General features: G+C 43.8%; 1 protein-coding gene across 3 annotated transcripts in view; it reads right to left on the bottom strand.

The window, feature by feature from the left end:
- Positions 1–24,086, bottom strand: part of LOC124009166 (arf-GAP with GTPase, ANK repeat and PH domain-containing protein 3-like) — a 286,671-nt gene that overhangs the window by 130,802 nt on the left and 131,783 nt on the right. For 2 of the 3 annotated variants that reach the window (XR_006834233.1, XM_046320711.1), the window contains exon 1: positions 11,865–13,307. The exons of the other annotated variant lie outside the window; for it this stretch is intronic. Coding sequence is in view for 1 of the 2 variants with exons in the window: in XM_046320711.1 (XP_046176667.1) it covers positions 11,865–13,191 (1,327 nt within the window). In the remaining variant the exon portion in view is untranslated. Of the gene's footprint in view, positions 1–11,864; positions 13,308–24,086 lie in introns of those variants that run through there. 3 annotated transcript variants of the gene reach the window in all.

The following is a 24,086-nucleotide window of genomic DNA, read 5'->3' as shown; positions in this document are numbered from 1 at the left end:
CGTCCATTTTCATAGTTTACTCCGCTACTTGAGTCATCCATCTCTGCATCTCCACGCTGCTTTCCACACAGACCTAGTCCCTAGTCCCTCGCTAACGTTAGTTTGTATTTTTTTGGCAAGTTAGGCTAAATCGTGATAGCCACAAATGTTAATCGCAAACGTAGCCAGCTAATACAGCCTGGTACCAGTGCTGGTGGAGGCCTAAATCAGCATGTTGTTTGTGCAACAGTATCTTGTAAATCAGAGAGGAATAGGCAAAGCATGAATATGTTGGCAATATGAATAAAGATTTAATGTAGAAAAAGATTATAGGGTCCCCTAGGAAACACGGAACATCGGTTCCTACCCTGTCACAATAACTCGTCCATGGCATTTTCATTTGTTGTCATATCAAGCACTGTTTTTAAAGTGCCCACTATTATTTATATTCTATTTTTTTAGTTATAATAAACATTTTATTTCCATGATTCCAAAAGTTCACCCAAGTTTTTTGATCTAAATCGCAACATTTGGTAAAAAATAAGGCCTAGTATTTTTGCCCATATCGTGGCAGTGTGGAAAGAAACTCAAATGAGTGCAGGAAATGCAGAACTTTAAGGAAATGCAGGAAATTATTTTAGGTTGAAGTTGAATTGAACAGTATAAAACAATAGACCCATTGAAATCAATTTGAATATATGTGTTGCCACCCTAGGGTCACGCACTACTCATAAAGCACATTTAGAACTTTTATTAATGAAAAACATAAAATACCGTCAAATACCATCCAAATTTTGAAAAATACCATATGATATGATATTTTGGCCATATCGCCCAGCCCTAGCAATCACATGTGGCAGGCACAGACAAGGGTGGAGGGATGTGGTTTAGTGAGGAAGGGGATCGAGTTCAGGTCAGGTCATATTAAGGGAGAAGGAACAGTTTATGGACCACATCACTTAATTTCCTGCCTAGCGATAAAGATGTAATGTTTAGAGAGAAGTTGGATGTCACCCAAATTGGGGTATATATATATTAGTGATGCACTGATATGACATTTTTGGCCGTTACCGATATCCTATATTTTCCTTGCCAAAAGAAATGATACTGATAACCGATATTTAACATTTTAGCAGCCTTTTAAGCATTCTAGTACAGTTAAATAGTTAACACACAGCGGTCTAAGGTACTGCAGCGGTCTAAGGCACTGCACTCCAGTGCAAGAGGCAGCATTAGTCTCTGGTTCGAATCCAGGCTGTATCACATCAGGCCGTGATTGGGATTCCCATAGGGCGGCGCACAATTGGCCCAGCGTCATCCGGGCCATCATTGTAAATAATAATTTGCGTGTCATCGGTGTCATCATCTAAAATAACCCGAATTTATAAGACAGTTCTTATTTGATTAATGGTGTGTGGACCCATCTATGTGAAGCTAGCCAAAAGAAGGATTAGCCACAATAGTGGACTTTGCGGTTAGCCTTCAAAATAAAAGTATGGCATAATTCTACTATTTGTATTCATTTGTATTTTGAAGGCAAACCGGCCTAATCATTATTGTGGCTAGCTTCACAACACATAACCCGATCCGGTCGAGCCTCATTAGCTAGATGAAGCAAGCTGACTGCTTATAACGTTAGCTTTGGGGAACAGGGTTAAGTAGCTGGCTAGCTATTTATTTTCATGAACTGAAGTTCAATTTCAATAGGCAAACAACAAGTGGCAACCTAATACTTACTCACAAGGATTACTAAATCATTGCTAAGAATAATGAAAATGACTGCAGTTTCTACTGGTCATTGTTTTCAGGCTGGTTGTATTGGTGCTAGCTAGGTACCCCAGAAGTTGCGGTCAAACAAATGATGCTTTACTACCAACGCGTGTAAACACATCGTTTGTGGCCGGTGTTTGCTCATTTATAGACTATTTAGTACAGCTTTTACAGTGTTACTTTATCTTTTTTTGAAACGCAGAGACGCAAACAGCGTTCCATAGTATGTATGCTGTGAAGCTAATAGCAGTGACGCTATTACTGTGTAACCAAATAACGCGCTTGGTAGTGTGTACAGGTGCTCGACCAGTCGGCGAAAGCCAACATCACCCATGACAGAAAACGTTTGACTATCAAGGGCAACGAGTTACATTATCTTGGCTTTAATCGATTTCTCCTTTGAGTTGTCTCGCTGACTTAACTTGTTGACTGCTCGATCCACACAGCAGACAATGTGTGGCCTAGGTTAGGAATGCTGTGTTGCACGTGTAGCGCAAAACTTTACGGCACGGTAGCATTGACATCGGTTTTTAACAATGGCGTTAAACTAGACAGGCTGATACCGGTATTGGCATTTTTAGCTAATATCGGCCCATTCCCGATATGTTCACTGATACAGTATATCGTGCATCCCTAGTATATATACTACCACTCGTGGAACCATGGCTTTGTCTTATGCAGCTGTATGACCCAATAAGTGAAATAAACTTGGTTTAAGCTTTACTAAATTGTCCGTAAGTTTTACGAGGTTCATTTAGATCCTAACACAAACGGTATAAACGTTTTTACTTGTTCTTCACTGTATTCATTCATCGTGTCATTATTTCCATGTTTATTTTATATTTTATGCATCTTTATCTTGAACGGCATTCTTTGAAAAGGGCCCGTAAGTAAAGCTATTAATTTCACTGTTAGTCTAAAACTGGTTACGAAGCATGTGACAAATTTGATTTGACATGACCTCTTTCAGTATGAGCTTTTTTGATCCTCTCACCTTGAGGCAAACTGATGCTGTGGCTGCTAATTCAATTTAACAGTGAGAAATTACCAGACGTGACACAACATGTTTCCTCTATTAATGACATCAGATAGGGAAGGAACATTTGAGTGAATAATCACAATTTTAAAACCATTCAATAGAACAATTACAGTCTGGGTGAAAGTCAGTAGAATTGTTTATGTCTGCCTGTAGGTTACTGCCATAACCAAACCCAACACGCAGATAACTTCTCTCAAAGGACACGGTAAAGAGTGTTAGCATCTGTCACAACAACCGTTTGACAAAATACCCCATTTTTGTTTTGATTCACAGCCCCATTCTGAGTTAGCAAACCCCATGGAGATACCATCTCCAACAGAGGGGGTGTAGACACCCTGTCTGCAGGCAACAAGGTGCACAACCAGGTGGGATCCCCCTATGTCGGTCTACACCAGAACAATGAAAAGCTACAACACCAAACAAGGCAGCGTCCTTTACTGTAGGTGCATGTGTCTGTTGCAGCAACAATGTTCTCATCATGCCCAAGGCAATCATATTACAGATAATCAATCATCCAGAAAAAAAGATTGAGAGCAAATGCCTGTATGCCTGAGCACTCTTGCCACAAACAATATTTTACACAAATTGAAAGCGGTTGTCCAATCCATATTTATTGTCTGTGTAAGTTAAGTGTAAGGGCTTCAGTGAAAATTGCAACATTTGCACAACATGAGATCAATTGATGAAGAACATTCATTCAAACTTTGTTCCAAGGCTAATCAAAGCCATTCCAAACACAATTGAACTTCACTTGAGACACTTTTCCCAATTAAGAAAATAAACAGTTGTCCGTTTTGCACACTAGATTCTACCTTTAAATGTTTTGTTTTAGAAGCAACAAGGTTGACCTAAAACACTGTATACAATAATAGGCTCCGTTGCTATGGCGATCTCACTTTATTCCAGGCCGAGGCGTGTTGAGGGCATCACCGGAGGTGGATTCAGGCTGTGTGTTGCGAAGCCCTCTCACTACCAGTGTGACACACATCTCCTTGAACATGTTAGAACATGAGCACCAAATGCTGCGGCTCTGAAACTCTGCTTGAGTGAGGGAGTTTTATTTCAGAAGTGGTAGATGGGAGCTTAAACGAGGTTGCCACTCGTTTTGTCAAGGTTTTATTGTTAGCATACAAATGTAGCTAATGTTTCTGTAAAACATATTAAATGATAGAGCTAAGAGGACAACGAAATGACAAAGTAGATCCTCTCAAAATAAAACTACTGATTGGAGCTATTTTATGCAACTCTTGAGCACCGTGTTCTGTGAGCACTCAGACATGAACAGATTTGCAGTTAACTGGAAAGAGATAAGCAGTAGTTTCCACTGTTGTCTCAATTCTTGCATCTCTTAAAGAGAGAGGGCCAAACACAAGGAAGACCCCAGAAATAGATAGGCCATCCAGTTGAATTAGAGGTCATTACACAAATGGGGCTCTATGGTGTTGTTGACCACTTAGAGCAGGCGTGTCAAACTCATTTGGCGCCGGGGCCCGCATTCAGTCTTCATCGAGGTCTGGAGGGGCATCACTGAAAATGTGCTGTATTTCCTTGCCTTCAAAATGTAAAAAAATATATAATATTTTTTTATAAAGGCCTCTATTCATAGTTTTTTAAATTTCCGATGCTCCCTGACTGTCTAGCTTTCATTTAGGTGATTATTTAGTTATAAATGTTTATGTCACGTGCCCAAGTACGGTGAAATGCCTTTCTTTTTTAGCGAGCTGGAGACAATCAAGAAACTGGACGAATACATTGTTGGTCCATTGTCATTTCTACACAGTTTCGATTTGGTTTCAGTCATTTTAAGTACAGTGACTTCAGTTGGTATTCATGTAACAGTATAACTTTAGACCGTCCCCTCGGCCATACCCGGGCACGAACCAGGGACCCTCTGCACACATCAACAACAGTCACTCACGAAGCATCGTTACCCACCGCTCCACAAAAGCTGCGGCCCTTGCAGTGCAAGGGGAACTACTACTTCAAGATCTCAGAGCAAGTGACGTCACCGATTGAAACACTATTTAGCGCGCACCACCGCTAACTAAGCTAGCATTTCACATCTGTTACACTCCATTTTGAATTCAGGCTGTAACATAACAAAATGTGGAATAAGACAATGGGTATGAATACTTTCTGAATACACATACACAAACAAAACACCTGCAGGCCGGATTGGACACCCTCGGGGGCCAGATCCCCTTAGTATGTTCCACACAGGGCAGAAGAAAGGAGGTGAATTAGAAGAAATGTAGGTTATTCACTCAAAACTTTACCTTACTGAAGTGATAGCCATCTTTCATTAAACCAGGTGACACATTGTTTGTGCTACACACGTGTTACATGCTACTGTAGGACTATATGCTGTGGCTATCCAGATTGATATAACAAGTGCCACTTGTCCTTATTTCTTGCTGAAACAGCGAATATAATTAATTTAGTTCTGCTTTACATCGTCCATTAAAAATGAGCAACCCATCAGTACCCACAATGCCTATAGAAATGGAACAGAATGAGCCCCAACTTCAGTGATGCACCCTCCAGAGGACACTAGGGCCTTTGTTTGTGTGAGATGGAAAACTGCATCGGTGGATTGTTTCATGTTTTTCGTCTCATTACTCATGTCCACTCTAATAAAAAATACTATTCAATCCAAGGGCAGTGAGGCACAATTAGTAACCCCCATCTTGAGTTCAGAAAATAGAGAGAAAGAAAATGCAGAAAACCCCACGTTTATGCTGTTCTGTGTGTGTGTGTGTGTGTGTGTGTGTGTGTGTGTGTGTGTGTGTGTGTGTGTGTGTGTGTGTGTGTGTGTGTGTGTGTGTGTGTGTGTGTGTGTGTGTGTGTGTGTGTGTGTGTGTGTGTGTGTGTGTGTGTGTGTGTGTGTGTGTGTGTGTGTGTGCGCACACGCGTCTGTGCGGTGTTTGTGTGGGAATGTATTACTAACCTTGTGGGTACTGGAAATCCCCAAAAGGATAGTAAAACCAGGAATATTATTCCTCGTGGGGACATTTCCCATGACGGCTATTTTAAATTTAAGGGCTAGGTTTACAATTAGGGTTACGAGTTAGGATTAGGGGTTAAGGAAAATAGGATTTTGAATGGAAATACATTTTAGGTCCCCACAAGGATTTTTGTGTTTGTGTGGGGTCAGTGGGGAATGAAAGTGGAGGACGACCGTGAGGTCTAAACCTCCCTGCCAAAGATTAGGAGATCCTTTCCCACTAGCTACAAATGACAGAGTACCAATTTAGCTTGGACAAAGTATTTTTACATCCCTCATTGGTAACCACATAAATATGTAGGATCTTCATTTGATTACCATGTTGTCGAATAACTTGGCTGCAATGCAGGAAACGTAAAACTTCTACTGTATTTGAGGTTTAAAAAGGCTTCTGAAGTATGTATTTCCCACTTTGAAATTTGAGACTTGATTTCCTACAAAAAAATGTATCAAACCCTACAAAAATGGCTATTAATTAAAATCAACATTTCCTGTTGCCGCAAGACTATTTTCCTGCTGTAGCAACTGGCTCAAATTAAGATCCTACATTTGTAGTGGATTGTTACCCACTGCCATTAGACTCGGTCTAGCATATACTTACACAGAGCAGCAGCTCCATTGACATAATCATTCCGGAATCATCTCCCTATCTTGTAAATGTTACGCCTCTGTAACCAAACTCACAAAGCTGTCTACTCAATGCTGCTACAGCTCTTATAACTTATCTGTAGAGCTCTGAACAGCAGAATGTCATTTTAATAGGAGGTGATCGATAAGTGAACAGAATCAGCAGTAAGCAGACAGAGCTGGATGCCCGCTGACCAATCTATTCTATTGTGTAGGGCTATAGGCAAGCTGACTTAAGGGTCTCTTAGTCTCTTCTAAGAATTCTGTTGTTGAAGGCTTGGTATCGACCATTTCCTCAGAGGTAAATTGGACACCAGTGTTGAGCGGAATCCAAATTTAACCCAAGGGAGACACATTTTCCGTCTTAGCTGACTCGATATAGTAGAGTGAATTGTTTTCTATAATCACAACCCCACATTAACAACATACCATAAACATGGTTCTGCACAAAAAAGGGCCCCCAACTGTCAATAGCCACAGATAAGAAGAATCCAAAGTCAACTCGGGAACTCTACTTTGACCTGAGCACTGATGCACATCATCCTTTATTTCTGTTGTGCTATTCTGTCATCACCATGACATTAAACCCCATTGGTGAGTGGTGTCTCAAACTCCAGCATGTAAATGGGTTTTGAACTTGATTCTGAGAAGCTTTTTCCCCTGAGAGGCAAGTAGCAGCAGTGTGAACGGACATATTCAATCTCTCCCTATCCCAGTCTGTTTCTCAAAGTAAACACTCTAATGTACTTGTCCTCTTGCTCAATTGTGCACCGGGGCCTCCCCTTCCTCTTTCTATTCTGGTTAGTGCCAGTTTGCGCTGTTCTGTGAAGGGAGTTGTACACAGCATTGTACGAGATCTTCAGTTTCTTGGCAATTTCTCACATGGAATAGCCTTCATTTCTCAGAACAAGAATAGACTGACGAGTTTCAGAAGAAAGTTTTTTGTTTCTGGACATTTTGAGCCTGTAACCAAACCCACAAATTCTGACAATCCAGATAATCAACTAGTCTAAAGAAGGCCAGTTTTATTGCTTCTTTAATCAACACAACAGTTTTCAGCTGTGCAAACATAATTGCAAAAGGGTTTTCAAATGATCAACTAGCCTTTTAAAATGATAAACGTGTCATTGGAACACAGGAGTGATGGTTGCTGATAATGGGCCTATGTAGATATTCCATAAAAGATCAGCTGTTTCCAGCTACAATAGTCATTTACAACATTAACAATGTCTACACTGTATTTCTGATCAATTTGATGTTATTTCAATGGACAAAAAAAAGAAGCTTTTCTTTCAAAAACAAGGAAAATTCGAAGTGACCCCAAACTTTTGAATGGTAGTGTATGTAAGAATGCCGTTTACCGACTAGCTCAGCCTTCAACACTATAGTGCCCTTCAAGCTCATCACTAAGCTCATGCCCCAACAACACCTCCGGAGGCTGAAGAAATTCAGCTTGGCCTCTAAGACCCTCACAAATTTCTACAGATGCACCATTGAGAGTATTCTGTCAGACTGTATCACCACTCGGTACAGCAATTGCACCATCTGCAACCGCAGGGCTCTCCAGAGTGTGGTGCGGTTAGCCCAACACATCACCAGGGGAACACTGCCTGCCCTTCAGGACATCTACAGCAGCCTGTGTCACAGGAAGGCCCAGAAGATCATCAAGGATCTCAGCCACCCGAGCCACAGCCTGTTCACCCCGCTACCATCTAGAAGGTGGAGACAGTACAGGTGCATCAACACTGGAACTGAGAGACTGATAAACAGCTTCTATCTCCAGGCCATCAGCCTGTTAAACAGTCACCACTAGCCGGCCTCCGCCCAGTATCCTACCCTGAACCTTAGTCACTGTTAATAGCTGGCTACCACCCGGTACTCTACCCTGCACCTTAGAGATTGCTGCACTATTTACATGGTCATTGAACACTGGTCACTTTAATGTTTACATACTGTTTTACCCACTTTATATGTATATTCTATATTCTAGTCATGGCTCATCCTATAGAACTACTGCCATACACACCTTTTCTATTCATATACTGTCCATACACACCACCATATACATATGATGGTGTGTATAGATATTCCAGACTGACATTGCTCATTCTGATATTTATTGATTTATTCCTTAGAATTTTTGGGGATTTGTATATTATTCCGTATTGTTCTGTATTACTGCACTGTTGGAGCTAAAGTAGAAACATAAGCATTTCACTGTACCTGCAAAATATGTGTACGCAACCAATACAATTAGATTTGAAGGGAACACAGTAGCTGGGGATCTGTGGCAGCAGACGCTCAAATAAGGAGTCATTTTAAAGTATTAAGAGAGCCTCTATATCCATCTCCTTCTGGACTGACTCACTCACTCAACCCACAACAGTGTCTTATTCTCTCTTGTCCTTTATCCCTCTCCTCTTCCCTCCTCTCCCAGAAGTGGGTTTGTGTGATCAAATGTTCAGTTTCCCCAATTGGCTTGGGAGTGACACATTTGGTTTGTCATAACGGTAAACCAAGACATTAGTGAGTTTGGCTCAGAGAAGGTCTGCTGAGGGTGCTTACTTTACAAACCAGATACGTCTTCACACAACTCTGACGGAGAGTCTTCAGAGCAGGCAGACTCAAACGTAAGAACATTTAGGGGAACAGACATTTTGGGAACAGACATTTTGTTCGCCCTGATTCACAGTGACAAAGAGTTTTGATTGAGAAAGAGCAGAGCTGCAAACTATTTTCATGAATGAACTTCAGTTGATTGTGGGATTAAAAAAATAAGGCCAGGGTATTGTTATTCTTGAACACTCCACAACCAATTTCGAGGATCTCTTATAAGAGAGATCAGTCATGAGATGAAAGAATACAAAATGCACATTGACACACAGGACACTTTCGATAACTCTCAATGAGCAATGCCAAGTCTAGGCAAGATAAATGTACCACAGTGAACATTTTGCCAGCCTGACTGGTCCTACAAAACAATGACGTGTACGGCATTTCAAGAGGGAAACCTAACTTTACTCTAGTCGCAGTGCAGCCTAGTTTAATGCACGTCATGTGTTTGAAGAAGCATGCCTGGGTTCAAATAGTATTTTAAATCTTCCAAATACTTTGAGTATTTGTCTGAATCTGCCTGGTTTACACATTTGAGACCATTCCATTGGTTCCACTGCTGCAGGCAAGCTCAATCACGCCCAGCCAAAGTATTGGAAAGATTTCAAATCCTATTTGAACCCAGGTCTGTGATGGAGTGCAGTGTTGACTACCTCACAAAACGTCACTTCAAACCACCCCTCCTCCACGGGCCTGACAACAATGGCCTTGTTCACTCACTGGTAGGGGTGAGGTGCAGTCGTGAGGGGGACAGGGTCCTCAACCCCTCATCCCTGATGTAGGGCTATACCACCAAAGGGAAAAAATATAACCAGGAAAACAGCTCATCATTAGCTAGTACTAACACCTGGACATCCATATTAGTTACTCGCTAAACAGAGTATATCGTAATGCCAGCTAATGTGTTTTTGGTTAATATTCGCAATTACACACGTGTGTGTGTGTGTGTGTGTGTGTGTGTGTGTGTGTGTGTGTGTGTGTGTGTGTGTGTGTGTGTGTGTGTGTGTGTGTGTGTGTGTGTGTGTGTGTGTGTGTGTGTGTGTGTGTGTGTGTGTGTGTGTGTGTGTGTGTGTGTGTGTGTGTGTGTGTGTGTGTGTGTGTGTGTGTGTGTGTGTGTGTGTGTGTGTGTGTGTGCTAACTAAGGGCTGGGAATCAGAACTCTTAGGATACAGTTTGCAGCCAGGTAAGGTTATCAAACACTTAGGCAGGTAGAGACAGGTGACTAGGCTTTTAGTCAGAGTGATCGGCACACCTACATTCCTACTGCCTGACTGACTGCCCTCTCCGACTTCGACTATGGAGACAAATATCACTAAACGTGCACTTAAAACTACAAAGGCTTTGGTGACCTTGGTAACAGTTCTTATTGGGAAAACAAATAAACTGCAAATCACAAAGTGTACCTGTATCTGCCCTTGTTAACTGCTTAGGCTCAGAAGGAAACAAAGCTTTGCTAAATTTGATATCAACACAAAGTATATGATTTGTGGTTCATTCACAGAGAAACAACTTACCAAGTACGCAAAACAATCTAAGAAGTGTTTCTCTGGAAAGTTTGATACAACTTACTCCTACAGCAACAGGTGTTTGTTTTGAATCTGAACTTCACTCAAACTTTAATTGTTCACTCATAAATTCTGGGGGTCTGAGCAGTGGATTTTTCTAAATGACGTAATAATGATGTAATAATTCACGATCACCAATCATAACTCTAGAAAATGTTTCGTGTCATGCTTGGCATGTTGCGCAAACCTGTCTGATACAAGTTTTTAACTTCAGTTCACCATAGTAGAAGGTGTTATCTGCTAATGACTATGACAAGGCTTAATTTTGATTTGAACTAAACTGCATGGAGTACAGAGCAAACACAGCTTCAGTACATTGGCTAATCTCTATAGCTCATTGTTGCTTCTCTGTCTGCTTCTATGAGTAACTCAACACATACACACAAGATCCTACACGGTCAACGTATAGAGATCAGCGCTAGGCTAGCTAACCTTTAAACACAGTGCTTAAGTCTCTCTCTCAGTTCCCCATCATTACAGTGTTTAAGCCCTCCTAATTTAGCCCTGGTTGGCGGCCAAAAGCATCTCCAAGGCCCTTCACAGCCGCTGACCGTTTTAATGCCTCCTGCTTTAAGCTGTTTCCCTACGAGGCCAGAGGCAATAGCTACCATGCATTTCCAACCACACTGGCTCTGGGAAACACAGCCACTTCTGGATCAGACTGTATAGTATTGTACCAACCACCCATACCTTTTCTCATCAAACAGCTATTGTTAACTTTAAACAACAAGGCAAATTCATATGAGATAACAGGCAAGACCCGCATCTCATCCAAATGACAAATCTCTAATGTAAAATGTTGTGGTGACTGTTCCATATCTGAATAAGAACCAACATAGATTTGAAATGCATTGTGGGAAAAGTAAATAAACAAAACACAAAAGCTAAAATGAGAACTGTTTCTAACCTCCGGGTCCCGAAACCTTGAAATGCCACCTCATCCTAAAGTTCCCTTCCACGTGTTTTTCATTTGCCCTCATTCCTTAAAGAGCAGAATGCCCCTGTTCCTGTTTTCATGTGAGCTCTTATCCAGTGACTAAGAGGAGCGAAAGGGGGTTAAGTGGGGATTTTTTCACCTAGCTAGCTCGGGATTCGAACCAGCGACCTTTTGGTTACTGCCCAAATGATCTTAACCGCTAAGCTACCTGCTGCCCTGTTGAACTATAAAAGGGAACTTTTTTTGACAGAGTGGTTGAGTGGGGGGGACTGTCCAGAACAACGAGCACTAAGTGCTGGGAAATATATTCAATCTTACTGGAAATCTTACCTTGAACTTTGTTGCAGTCTGCCAGAGTCTCTATTGCAACTGACTGAGGCTTTTTAATCCTGCCCAGGGAATATTTGCCAGTCTCTTTGCTCTGGTGTCGGGGCTGGAGTTCACAATTACCGTTGGACGGTTCCTGCTGCTCCTTCCTCCTAAAGCGTCTGGCTATGAGCTGCCATAGGCTGGGCTCCTCCTGGGCCGGTTTAGTAGAGGACAGTTTGGCTGGGTAGAGGGGCACCTCCATCACCTTAACCTTGCCCTGGCTGTGGTAATGAATGAACTGCCTCCCTCCATCATCGTCCCTCTCGCAAGGAGGTGGCAGGGTCCTCCCAGTCAGATAGGAGAAGGGCCGCAAGGGGAGAGATGTCTCCTGCTCCATACTTGTATTGTGTGAGCGTTCCTCTGCTGTCACCTCAGAAATGTCCACTCTCTCCCGCGGCCGGTTCCTCCTGATCCGCAGACTGAGGGTCCGGCGTAAGGAGCTCAGGGTCTTCTTGGGGGCATCTGGCTTGCTGCTGGGCTTGGAGCCTGGGTCTGTGGCTTCCTCCTTCTCCTTGTCTTGAGCTGGTCGGCCGAACAGCCTCCAGCGGCCAAATAGACCTCCCCCCTGGCTTCCTCCTTGGCTGTCCAGCCCCTCCTGAGACCCCGAGGCCTTCTTCCTCAGCTCCAACACAGTCATGCTGACCGGTCTCGGTTTCCAGGTCTGCTGCCGGACCCTGGGGACCACCTTCTCCTCAGCCCCCGCCACCGTCCACTGAGGGAGCACCCCTGGCTTAAGGCCGTCCACCGCCCGCAGCTCTGCCCTCCTGGTCCAGCGCTGCTGTGGGGGACCGTCCAGAGACCTTGTAGCCCCCCTCCTGGGGGTGTGTTGGGAGTGGGACCCGGGCTCTGATAGGGTAGGGTTTAGGTTGGGGCCTGCGAGCATGCACACACTCCTGGGCCTGTCCTGTCTGTCCTGGCGGCTTAGCGAGCCTCGATGCTGCCTGGCTGCGGCTCCATACATGCTCACCGCCCTCCTGTTGTGTGGAGCAGCACCGTCCTGGGATGGCCTCCTGCGGAGCACAGCCCGGGGTGGAGAGCCACCACCGGCCAGAACACCACCGGCAGGGACACCACCATGATGGCCAGGGAGAGGCACTTCAGTCTGGGGAGAAATGTCCTGTCCCTGGGTCTCTACCTGGGTCTTCTGTTGCTCTAGAGCTGCTGTAGGTGCCTTTACCTCTACTCCTACCGCTGCAGTCTCCCAGTCAATCTGAGAAGGATGGGCTGCTGCTGGAGCTGCTGAGTTACTAGAGAACTGTTGGAGTTGGAGAAACCGGTCCGTCTTCATTTTTCTTCCCTCCTCCTCCTCCTCCTGCACTGCCTCCTCCCTCCTCCCCCCCACTCTGCCTGTACGGCTCAGGGAGGGCCACCTGCCAAGCCTGAAGTGTCCCTCCTTCCCCTGCAGCGCCTGTGGCCGTGCCCTGGTGCTCCTGGCTGCCGGATGACTCTGCTCCAGGGAGGCGTGTCTGGCGGCCAGGCCCTCCCTCACCCCCACCCCCTCACCCACCTCCTCATGCCCCAAAGTTCCATTCAGGATGACAGAGATGTGATACACTGTGGTCCTACCTCCTCCTGACTGGTGGGCTGTTACAGCTTTGCTTGTGGCCCCGGGGATAGCCTGCTCCGTAGCCCGACTGCTCAGCAGTAGCATGGCACTACCCTGAACTCCCCCACACACACAGGCATGCACAAACTAGCCTAACTTACACGCACACACCTACATACACACAGTCGCAAAGCAAACATAATCTCACACTCCTCTCCCCGGTGTGGTGGTGTTTAGGGTAGCTCTCTGAGACCTTCACTTCCAGGCTGCATTCCAACCCCCCGGGTAATCCTTTACCTTTGACATGGGAAAAAAACTTCAAACAAGCCTGAGCAAAGCCTCTGTGCCACCTCCATAACCCTGCAGCCTTATACTCAGCATTCAGCAGCAGCACCGCAAAAGGCTGGATGGTGGCTGGCTGGTTGCATTCTCCCCTCTCCTCTACTTTCTTCTTCTACCTGTCCGACATGAGGGTGAGCGACAGCTAAAACAGCCATTCCTCTGTTTGCTTTGGAACAAACAAACACATGTTTGTCATAGAGTCCCTGAGAGGCCGTGAGCGACATTTGAAAAACATCCTTCTTGGCAAGTTGTGAGCAATCCTTTTCTGCCTGTGGTGCAGACAAAACCCTTCATCTCTGAGCTGCCTGCCGTGCGTAGCGTGAGGGAGTGTGTCTGTCTGAACTTTCCAGCAGTTTCCCAACCCCCGGGACGGTCAGAAAACAAGGACCGGATCCCAACGGGTCGGCTGCTCTGCATTAAAACACACCGACTCCACTGATCTGAGTTCCTCCACAGGATCTCTAGAGGGATTTCAGCCCCCAGAGAGTAAAATGGATGACAGTGAGTGAACAGTAAGAATAGGATCCAAGGAAGAGGGATCTGAGCATCCACTACTGCTGCAGCAGTCAACAAAGATCGGATCCTAGAACAAACTGCTATGAAAGAGAACTGTGTCCCCCCAGTGCCTCCTCTCTCGGTCGCTCTCTCGGTCGTATTCCTCCCTCCCTCGCCATCAAGTTCTCTCTTGCAACCGAACAAGCAGGGATAGGGAAAACACAAAGGCAGAGATTTTCCCATGGCTTTCTAAAGGAGGGAGAGTGAGTGGAAGTACCAGAAGTTCTGGCTTCCATGTAGCCAAGTTTTAGACTCTACATAAAGCACTGCTAATCCTAGGGTCCTGTAAAAGCAGGTCACGTGGGTTGCACACAAGTGGGTCAGATAGCTTGAAAGGGCAAGATATGTTCTTTAGTTCATTGTAAAAAAAGCTAAAATAGCTCAATGCAGAAAGTCGCCTAATTGTGTGAAAGTAACAGTCACTGCTATATTAATTGCCACGTAACCTGACAGCAATAATGGACTACGGTTTGAGTGGATCTATCCCAGTGTTTACACACACATGCACTGACAAAAAGCACACACAAGCTCTCACACACTTAGTCACTCCAGGAGTGACCCGACTACCATTTATGGCAGGCAGCAAATTATTTTTACAGTGTTGTTAATAACTGAAATAATCTGATAAATGAGTTGGTATGTAAAATGTCACCTCTACAAAATACCACAAAGTAATAATTACAAATCTGGCTTTGACGCCTTCCCAAAAGAAGTAAATGAACCTTTCCACAGGAACAATTATTAGCTCATAAGTCATTGTCAGCAACTGATTGGCTGCCATAAACGGATGTGTATTCAGCTGGTTATTTCAATGTCATTTAAGGCTCTAAAAGGAACTCACTGCATAATCTGGCACATTCCAGCTTTATATTCAGCATGGGTAGAGCTTTGGTGTTCAATTAGGCATTGGTCAATCAAATGGCAACCACTCTGAATAAAGGCAGAACACAAAGCTGACCAACTAGGTTAAGCCCTAATTCCATATTCTTATCACCACGGGACACTGGGGCAATTGATGATGCCATCAAAAGCAGCGCCCCCATGTGTTTAGAGAGAAACATGTTGATAAGGGCCACTGGAAAATAGAGTTGCTTGATATAAAAATATGTTCTAAGTAGGCTATAACTGCTAAAGAAAGTACATCATTTTTGAACACTCCATACATGACATCAAAAAACAGAACCTGTAAAGGTAACCATTTAGTTGCTTTTATACCTGTTTAGTAACACAGTAAAAACATTATATGAACATGTTTTTACATAATACTTCATCAATTAGTAATCAGAGCACATGTAGAGAACCAGGGCTGTGAGGACATGATCCTGACAGGACATCTGGACAGATAACATCTGGCTGGCCCAAGCAAAGCAGCACCCAGACAGCATGTGTCTACTGGATCATCCCACCAAAAGGAAAACAGGCAACTTCTCTCTATACGGAACAACCTCAGGCCCTTGAAGGATTTAGAGACACATACCTGTTCTCAGACTGGAGCACTGCTGTATTCTACATAGTAGTAGCCTTATTTTCAAAAGGGTGACTTTATAGCTATCATCTTTAAATCGGTCTCCATCTAGGTATTTGTCAAGGGTCTTATTTGTATAACTTGAGTAGATCCTGAGTAGAGAATGAGTGATTTGAAGTGGTTGATGTGATCTCACACTCATACAGTACAACACCCACTGCCATGCCATTGTCTAGTACAGTTTATTGTGTTGAAGGGTAATAATCCCTTCAAGGCATCCCAAGCATCTTTCCAGGAAGTCTGGGCTGTCGATACGGTCTTTGAGACAGGCTTCTCAAATAAGAAACCAGCTACAAAACTATGAAAACTGATTCATACTCCAAATGCACTGCTTTGAGAGCTTGCTGCTTCAACTGAGCTGTTAGTCATATCGATATGTGGACCTGCTGTGTAGTGAACAGGTGTGCTACCTGTGTCCAGGTTTGTGCTACCTGCGTCCAGGTAGCCAGGGATGGGAATAACCTAAGGCTCTTCAGCCAGTAGACAGTCCTCTTCGCCCCAGTGGATGTGGTGGTGCCTGGTCCGTCTGCGGCCCCCGAAACACAGCAGCATGGTCCCACACTTTCAAGAGGCACAGACTGACTTGACTTATTCCTTTAGCTCCTAGTGGACCAAAGGGCTCACAAGACACAACCTAACCATACAAATCCACCGTCCAACCCTCACGCTTCAAACTCACTGACAGGCAAGCTGGTATTTTCCATCATTACCATCTTGTGGTTTTATTCCACTTCTTCCTCTCCTCTCTTTTTTAATATTCTCTCTGTTCTCTCAGGTTAGTCTTTCGTATTTCAACTTCCAGTGTAAACTAAATCTGGATCCAAAAGGTAGTATTTGCCCAGTCCTGCGTATGATGTAGTCCCAGCAGACAGCTCTGGAGTGTTGTGGCTGTGCTGAGCTGAGCTGTATTGTAACACACTGACCTGGTCAGGAAGACACGACCATGCGTCAGGTGTTGTGATGGGGAGCCGTTTCCTCCTCCTGGTAATCCTCTGAGCTGAGGAGGAGGGGTCTAAAGGCCCTATACCTAAAACAACTGCTGGGATTATTAGGCTAATCCTAATAAACCCATGGCCAGAATGGGACGTCCATTAATAAGCTCATGGCCAGAATGGGACATCCATTAATAAGCCCATGGCCAGAATGGGACGTCCATTAATAAGCCCATGGCCAGAATGGGACATCCATTAATAAGCCCATGGCCAGAATGGGACGTCCATCAATAAGCCCATGGCCAGAATGGGACGTCCATTAATAAGCCCATGGACAGAATGGGACGTCCATTAATAAGCCCATGGCCAGAATGGGACGTCCATTAATAAACCCATGGCCAGAATGGGACGTCCATTAATAAGCCCATGGACAGAATGGGACGTCCATTAATAAGCCCATGGCCAGAATGGGTCGTCCATTAATAAACCCATGGCCAGAATGGGACGTCCATTAATAAGCCCATGGCCAGAATGGGACGTCCATTAATAATTCCATGGCCAGAATGGGACGTCCATTAATAAGCCCATGGCTAGAATGGGACGTCCATTAATAATTCCATGGCCAGAATGGGACGTCCATTAATAAGCCCATGGCTAGAATGGGACGTCCATTAATAAACCCATGGCTAGAATGGGACGTCCATTAATAATTCCATGGTCAGAATGGGACGTCCATTAATAAGCCCATGGCTAGAATGGGACGTCCATTAATAAGCCCATGGCCAGAATGGGACGTCCATTAATAATTCCATGGCCAGAATGGGACGTCCATTAATAAGCCCATGGCTAGAATGGGACGTCCATTAATAAGCCCATGGCCAGAATGGGACGTCCATTAATAAGCTCTGGTCAGTCATAGGATCAGACTTTCAGTCTCAGTCCATTCCCTCCCGGCTGGGGTAACAGAGGAAGGATGTGTCGTCTCTCTCTTCTTCCCTTTATCGACTGACAGCTGCTACACACATTATGTGGACCCAGTTCTGCAACTTTATCTATATGGCAGTTGGGAGGAGGATTTCTGATAAACTGGCTTGACAAGCCATGTCTGGGGGTTTTCTGTGGGTGTCAGTGTGTGTGTGTGTGTGTGTGTGTGTGTGTGTGTGTGTGTGTGTGTGTGTGTGTGTGTGTGTGTGTGTGTGTGTGTGTGTGTGTGTGTGTGTGTGTGTGTGTGTGTGTGTGTGTGTGTGTGTGTGTGTGTGTGTGTGTCATCTCATCTGTGCTAGTCATTGTGACGTATACAGAGTGTATATGGGTAGCAGGGTAAAGCTCATGTTGTGTCCACATGTTAGCCAGGGGTTTTCTATTGTTCCGCTGGAACTTTATAGGTCCTGCTAGTTCCTGGCCCAAGGCAAGACTCATTTAAAGTTGAGACTCCTAACACATAATAAACACAAAGTATTGTTCTAGTGTTTTTGACAGTATTAGAAGTGTGGGTGGTAGAGGGGATGAGAACTCTAGAAAGTGTAGACTTACTTCAGAAGTAATACAAAACATATGACGTGTCATGATACATATCAACTCATAATGTTCTCCATAACTGTGCTAGGCCTAGGGAATTAACCGTTTAGACCGCCAAATGAATTATTTACCAATCAGAGAGGTAAAAGACAAAATATTGGTCTGGCAGACTAACTCCCTGAGAATAAATATTTAAATAGAGTCTGCAAACTGTAGCTCCAATTCAATTATGGAATCTGTCAGAAATACATTTCTCTCTAAAGGAATGCAGTTTCCACTGTAAACCAATGTGAGGAGGAGGACATTTGCTTGGGCTATCCTCAGGGAAATACCATCTCCTGCATTTAATTCAGCACAGGTCTAATGAAATAGTTTTTATAGAAAAACTCATTACGGCCCTGTAATTTGTTTTTTTCCTTCCTCGCTCTATTAAATTCAAATCGGAACGATGTTATCCAACACTATTTGCCAGGCAGGATGCAGTACATGTCTCCACCGGGAGGGGGGGCAGCCTGACTCCTGTTGGAACCAGTATTCTTCTAGGGCAACTCTGCTGGTTGAGACGACTGTTCAAAGGCTTCTGTTCTGTATTGTATTGTTACGTAAGCCAACTTTTTAACAGCCTAGGTACCTCTGCTCTGCTGTGGATGTAAATCTAGACTAAAGTATGCAGCCCGTTTTCAGAGAGTTGAGCTGAGAGAGTCGTAACGACAACAGAGGAGAAGCCAGAAGGTAGTGCAGGGGTTGTAAATGAGGCCATATAAGAACCTCAATGGAATTTGAAGTGCCTGTGTACGATCACAGAGAAATCCTACTTTCTGGTGCTAGGTTCTAATTTTCAGTCTACAAACTCAACGGACACTATGAAAGTTTAAAACAAGTTTATTCTTCCCAGTGGGTCAACTCAGCCGCGTCAGACAAAAACATGGTTTCACCCGTGGTAGTGAATACATACCCCACTTTGGGTGGAGTCTCCTCCTTGTCGCTAAACATTGCATCATTATTGCTAGGCAGGAAGCCGAGGTATCTGGGTCTTAAGCGGTTCCTCCCCTTAGCAGTACTGCCACATGGGATCGTTTCCCCTGCACTCAGCCCCTCCCAAACTTACTTATGGCTCCCCTCATGTCTCTATTATACCTGACGATTAATTATATAGAAAGCTCAGAAACCAAACCTTTCACTGGGAATAAAAGCTGTAAAGAGAACCCTCCTTACCCAGGACCAAAATGTTAGAAAATGTATGCACTCATTACTGTAAGTCACTCTGGATAACAGTCTGCTAAATGACTCAAATGTAAATGTTACCCAATAAGCAAAGGTTTTCACTGTGTGAAGGGATTCATCTGTTGCCAGTTTAGTCTTATGATCAGATCTATCCATCTCATGTGGTGTGACACTCACTGATCACATAAAATAAGAAATGTGTCTTAACGCTTACGCCATTCAGTTTATCCCTCCACTACAATAGGCTGGAACTCATAGGCAAAGCCTCATATCAACCAGCAGACAGACAACATTATGGTGGTTTCCTGTAGTTACCGGCCACAGATGCTACAAATGTCTAGACCCGTAGTCTAGCAGATTGTATGACGTGTTTTCTTCTCGCGAACCTCAATGATTGGAGGATTCGAGTCCGTGTTAAAACGTCAGACACACGCTGTTCCTCTGACAATCAACAGCAGGCTGCTGCCTGGCTGGCCGGGAAAGGAGAGGAGGGGAGCTGAGACAGTACCTTATTCATCATGGCTATCAGTATTCAGTATCCCCATCAGCACCATTGATGGTCATCATTATTAGACCCAGAGGTACTACGTACGTACAGACCAGTGGAGGCTGCTGAGGGGAGGACGGCTCATAATAACATCTGGAATGGAGTCAATGGAATGGTATCCAAGTGTGGTTTCCTTATGGTTGAGACTATTCCACTGACTCCATTCCAGCCATTACTATGAGCTGCCCTCCCTCAGCAGCCTCCATTGGTACAGATGTTGATCCTTCAAGCACTTTGTCTCGAGGTATTGAGACGACTGACCTCACACACCTGCACAGCGGTAGGCTGACTACTAATGGTAAAACAAAATCATTCTCTCAATTTCAGAACTACAGAAACAGCATTTCATCTGCTTTGTAGTCTCATCCACTGGCCTGCACAGTCTATGGCAGCACCCGAAGGGGAAAAGGTTATCTTATGCGTACATGTCATTCCAATTCAATAAAAGTGTATGTAGTATTGTAGTGTGTGTACTTAAGTTACAGGTTGTCAATAGCATGTCAGTATTATTGCATTGTGTGAATGACTCACGAGGACTCATGAGACCAAGCATCGGTATGGTATGGCTTCTATAAAAAGGTGGGTTCCTTGAGCTCATATTTCAAATAAAAATCTGTGTGTGTGTTATCACAAAATGCATAATTCTCAGGACAAGTTCACAATTAAAGATCGTTACAATATGAATGAACCCGAGCCATCAGAGCAGAGCTCCACAGGTTGAAGTCATCAGATCAGAGACTAAAAAGGTGGCAGCAATGATGCACAGGAAGCAGAGTGACACCGTGCCTGAGGCTAGAGTAGGCCTAGTTTTTTATTTTTATTTTTTTATTTCACCTTTATTTAACCAGGTAGGCTAGTTGAGAACAAGTTCTCATTTGCAACTGCGACCTGGCCAAGATAAAGCATAGCAGTGTGAACAGACAACACAGAGTTACACATGGAGTAAACAATTAACAAGTCAATAACACAATAGAAAAAAAGGGGAGTCTATATACATTGTGTGCAAAAGGCATGAGGAGGTAGGCGAATAATTACAATTTTGCAGATTAACACTGGAGTGATAAATGATCAGATGGTCATGTACAGGTAGAGATATTGGTGTGCAAAAGAGCAGAAAAGTAAGTAAATGAAAACAGTATGGGGATGAGGTAGGTGAAAATGGGAGGGCTATTTACCAATAGACTATGTACAGCTGCAGCGATCGGTTAGCTGCTCAGATAGCAGATGTTTGAAGTTGGTGAGGGAGATAAAAGTCTCCAAGTGACATTGCCCCAGGCTACAGCCACAAATATACTGAAAAAAACTATTTTACTGAGTTACAGTTCATATGAGAAAATCAGTAAACTGAAGTAAATTCATTAAGCCCCAATCTATGGATTTCATATGACTGGGAATACAGATGTGCAGCTGTCGGTCAGAGACACCATAAATACATTTGGACCTCAGGATCTCATTAAAATTGCCATCAATAAAATGCAAATGTCTTCATTGTCTGTAGCTTATGCCTGCCCACACCATAACCCCACCTCCACCATGGGGCACTCTTTTTACAACGCTGACATCAGCAAACTGCTCTCCATCACAACGCTATACACGTGGGTCTGCGGTTGTGAGACCAGTGGGACGTACTGCCAAATTTTCTAAAACAATGTTGGAGGCGACTTATGGTAGATAAATTAACATTCAATTCGAATGCAGTCAACATCTGTAGCATTGTGTTGTGTGACAAACCTGCACATTTTAGAGTGGCCATTTATTGTCCGCAGTACAATGATGATTCAGTTCAACCAGCTTCTTAATAAGCCACACCTGTCAGGTGGATGGATTATCTTGGCAAAGGAGAAATGCTCACTAACAGGGATGTAAACAAATGTTCGCACAAAATTTGAGAGAAAAAAGCTTTTCGTGTGTGAGGAACATTTCTGGAATCTTTTATTTCATGAAACATGGGACCAACACTTTACATGTTGTGTTTATATTTTTGTTCTGTGTATAATCACAAATGTATTTTTATGGCTACAGCATCATCACCAAAGCAGCCAACATCAGAGAGCACTGTTCCCTGATTTCAGAATCAAGCCTCATTGATTTAAAAAAAAAAATCAACTGACAGGCACCTGTAATGAGAGCATGGGGACTAGAGAGGCACGGGGATGTGTATTAATCAAACCAGAGTAAGAGCATGGCCCAATGATATTAGGGGAGGGGAGTTCCTCTTGGGACCTTCTTCACTCTGTGTGTGTGTGTGTGTGTGTGTGTGTGTGTGTGTGTGTGTGTGTGTGTGTGTGTGTGTGTGTGTGTGTGTGTGTGTGTGTGTGTGTGTGTGTGTGTGTGTGTGTGTGTGTGTGTGTGTGTGTGTGTGTGTGTGTGTGTGTGTGTGTGTGTGTGTGTGTGTGTGTGTGTGTGTGTGTGTGTGGTGATTCAGCTCTGCATGACTGTGTGCCCCATGTCAATCTGGCCAGCATTTGTTATGTCCATCTCAGCCCAGATGATTGACAGCTCTGAAACAGCCAATCCCATGAAGATCTCCCCAGACAGCTCCAGAAGGGAACCTTCCACCTTTGCATTTTCTCTCCTCAGATGATATTAATATTTTACCCTGCATCTCGACTTTCCCAGAGAAGACTCATTTGTGTTTCCTTGAGCATCACTGAGTATTTCTCACAACTTTAACCTTGATCAGAGGCTGTGATGAATGCCAAGAATCCGCCAATCAGTGCATTCGGAGTGTGTGTGTGTATGTGTGTGTGTATGAACGAGTGTGTGTTTCCTTATACTGTATACCGAAGGGGGGGGGGGGTAACCCTGCCTCTTTGGGGCTGCGGGGGTGAGTGCTACGCCACTGCTTATAGCTAACAATAAGTTCCGAATAACATAAGAAATGTAAGATGTGTCAATTTAATTATATCCAGCTCAGGGCTCCAGCTATACATTTGGTTTGCTAATTTGCTTGCAAATCAAAAAAAGTGGCTAGATGTCATGATCATACGTATATACTGTACTCTATATCATCTACTGCATCCTTATGTAATACATGTATCACTAGCCACTAACTATGCCACTTAGTTTACATACTCATCTCATATGTATATACTGTACTCGATACCATCTACTATATCTTGCCTATGCTGCTCTGTACCATCACTCATTCATATATCTTTATGTACATATTCTTTATCCCCTTACACTGTGTATAAGACAGTAGTTTTGGAATTGTTAGTTAGATTACTTGTTGGTTATTACTGCATTGTCGCAACTAGAAGCACAAGCATTTCGCTACATTCGCATTAACATCTGCTAACCATGTGTATGTGACAAATAAAATGTGATTTGATTTGAAGCTTCATGGTTACAGCAGAGACATTCAATCCCCTCCTGGATCAAGATCCCTGTTACCTAAATTGTTATACATGTCAAAAATATATTTTAAAAAGCCACATCTATTTTTTTTAAAGCTAGCCCTGAATATATTCAGATGACACAGCAAGCACAGAGTGGTGGTGTGATGGTTCTGAAGAAGGCGTTTGGGTGCTGAGTCTAGGCCGCCCACATATGCATCCATCCGCTCACGCACAGGACTCACACAAATACTATATATATTTTTTAAATAGCGCCCCTCGTGTATACTTCCGGTAATACCGTATACCCCGGTATAGTACAGAAACAGTATGAACATCTGGATCCTTCCCAACCCTAGTGCCTCCTCATCTTCCTCACTACAGAAATACATGTATCACACATTACTCACACTAAGTGAAAATCCACAACACACACACACACACACACACACACACACACACACACACACACACACACACACACACACACACACACACACACACACACACACACACACACACACACACACACACACACACACACACACACACACACACAGAGTACAGCCAACAATTCCCTGCCCACCCACACACGCATACTACACACACAGCAACAAAATACAACATTTCTCCTAACCAACAACCCAAACTAGAGA

The sequence above is a fragment of the Oncorhynchus gorbuscha genome, linkage group LG22 (genome assembly GCF_021184085.1).
Source record: "Oncorhynchus gorbuscha isolate QuinsamMale2020 ecotype Even-year linkage group LG22, OgorEven_v1.0, whole genome shotgun sequence".
In the NCBI taxonomy this organism is placed as follows: Eukaryota; Metazoa; Chordata; class Actinopteri; order Salmoniformes; family Salmonidae; genus Oncorhynchus; species Oncorhynchus gorbuscha.
The sequence above is the reverse complement of the archived record's forward strand: the minus strand, read 5'-3'. Positions and strand labels throughout refer to the sequence as shown.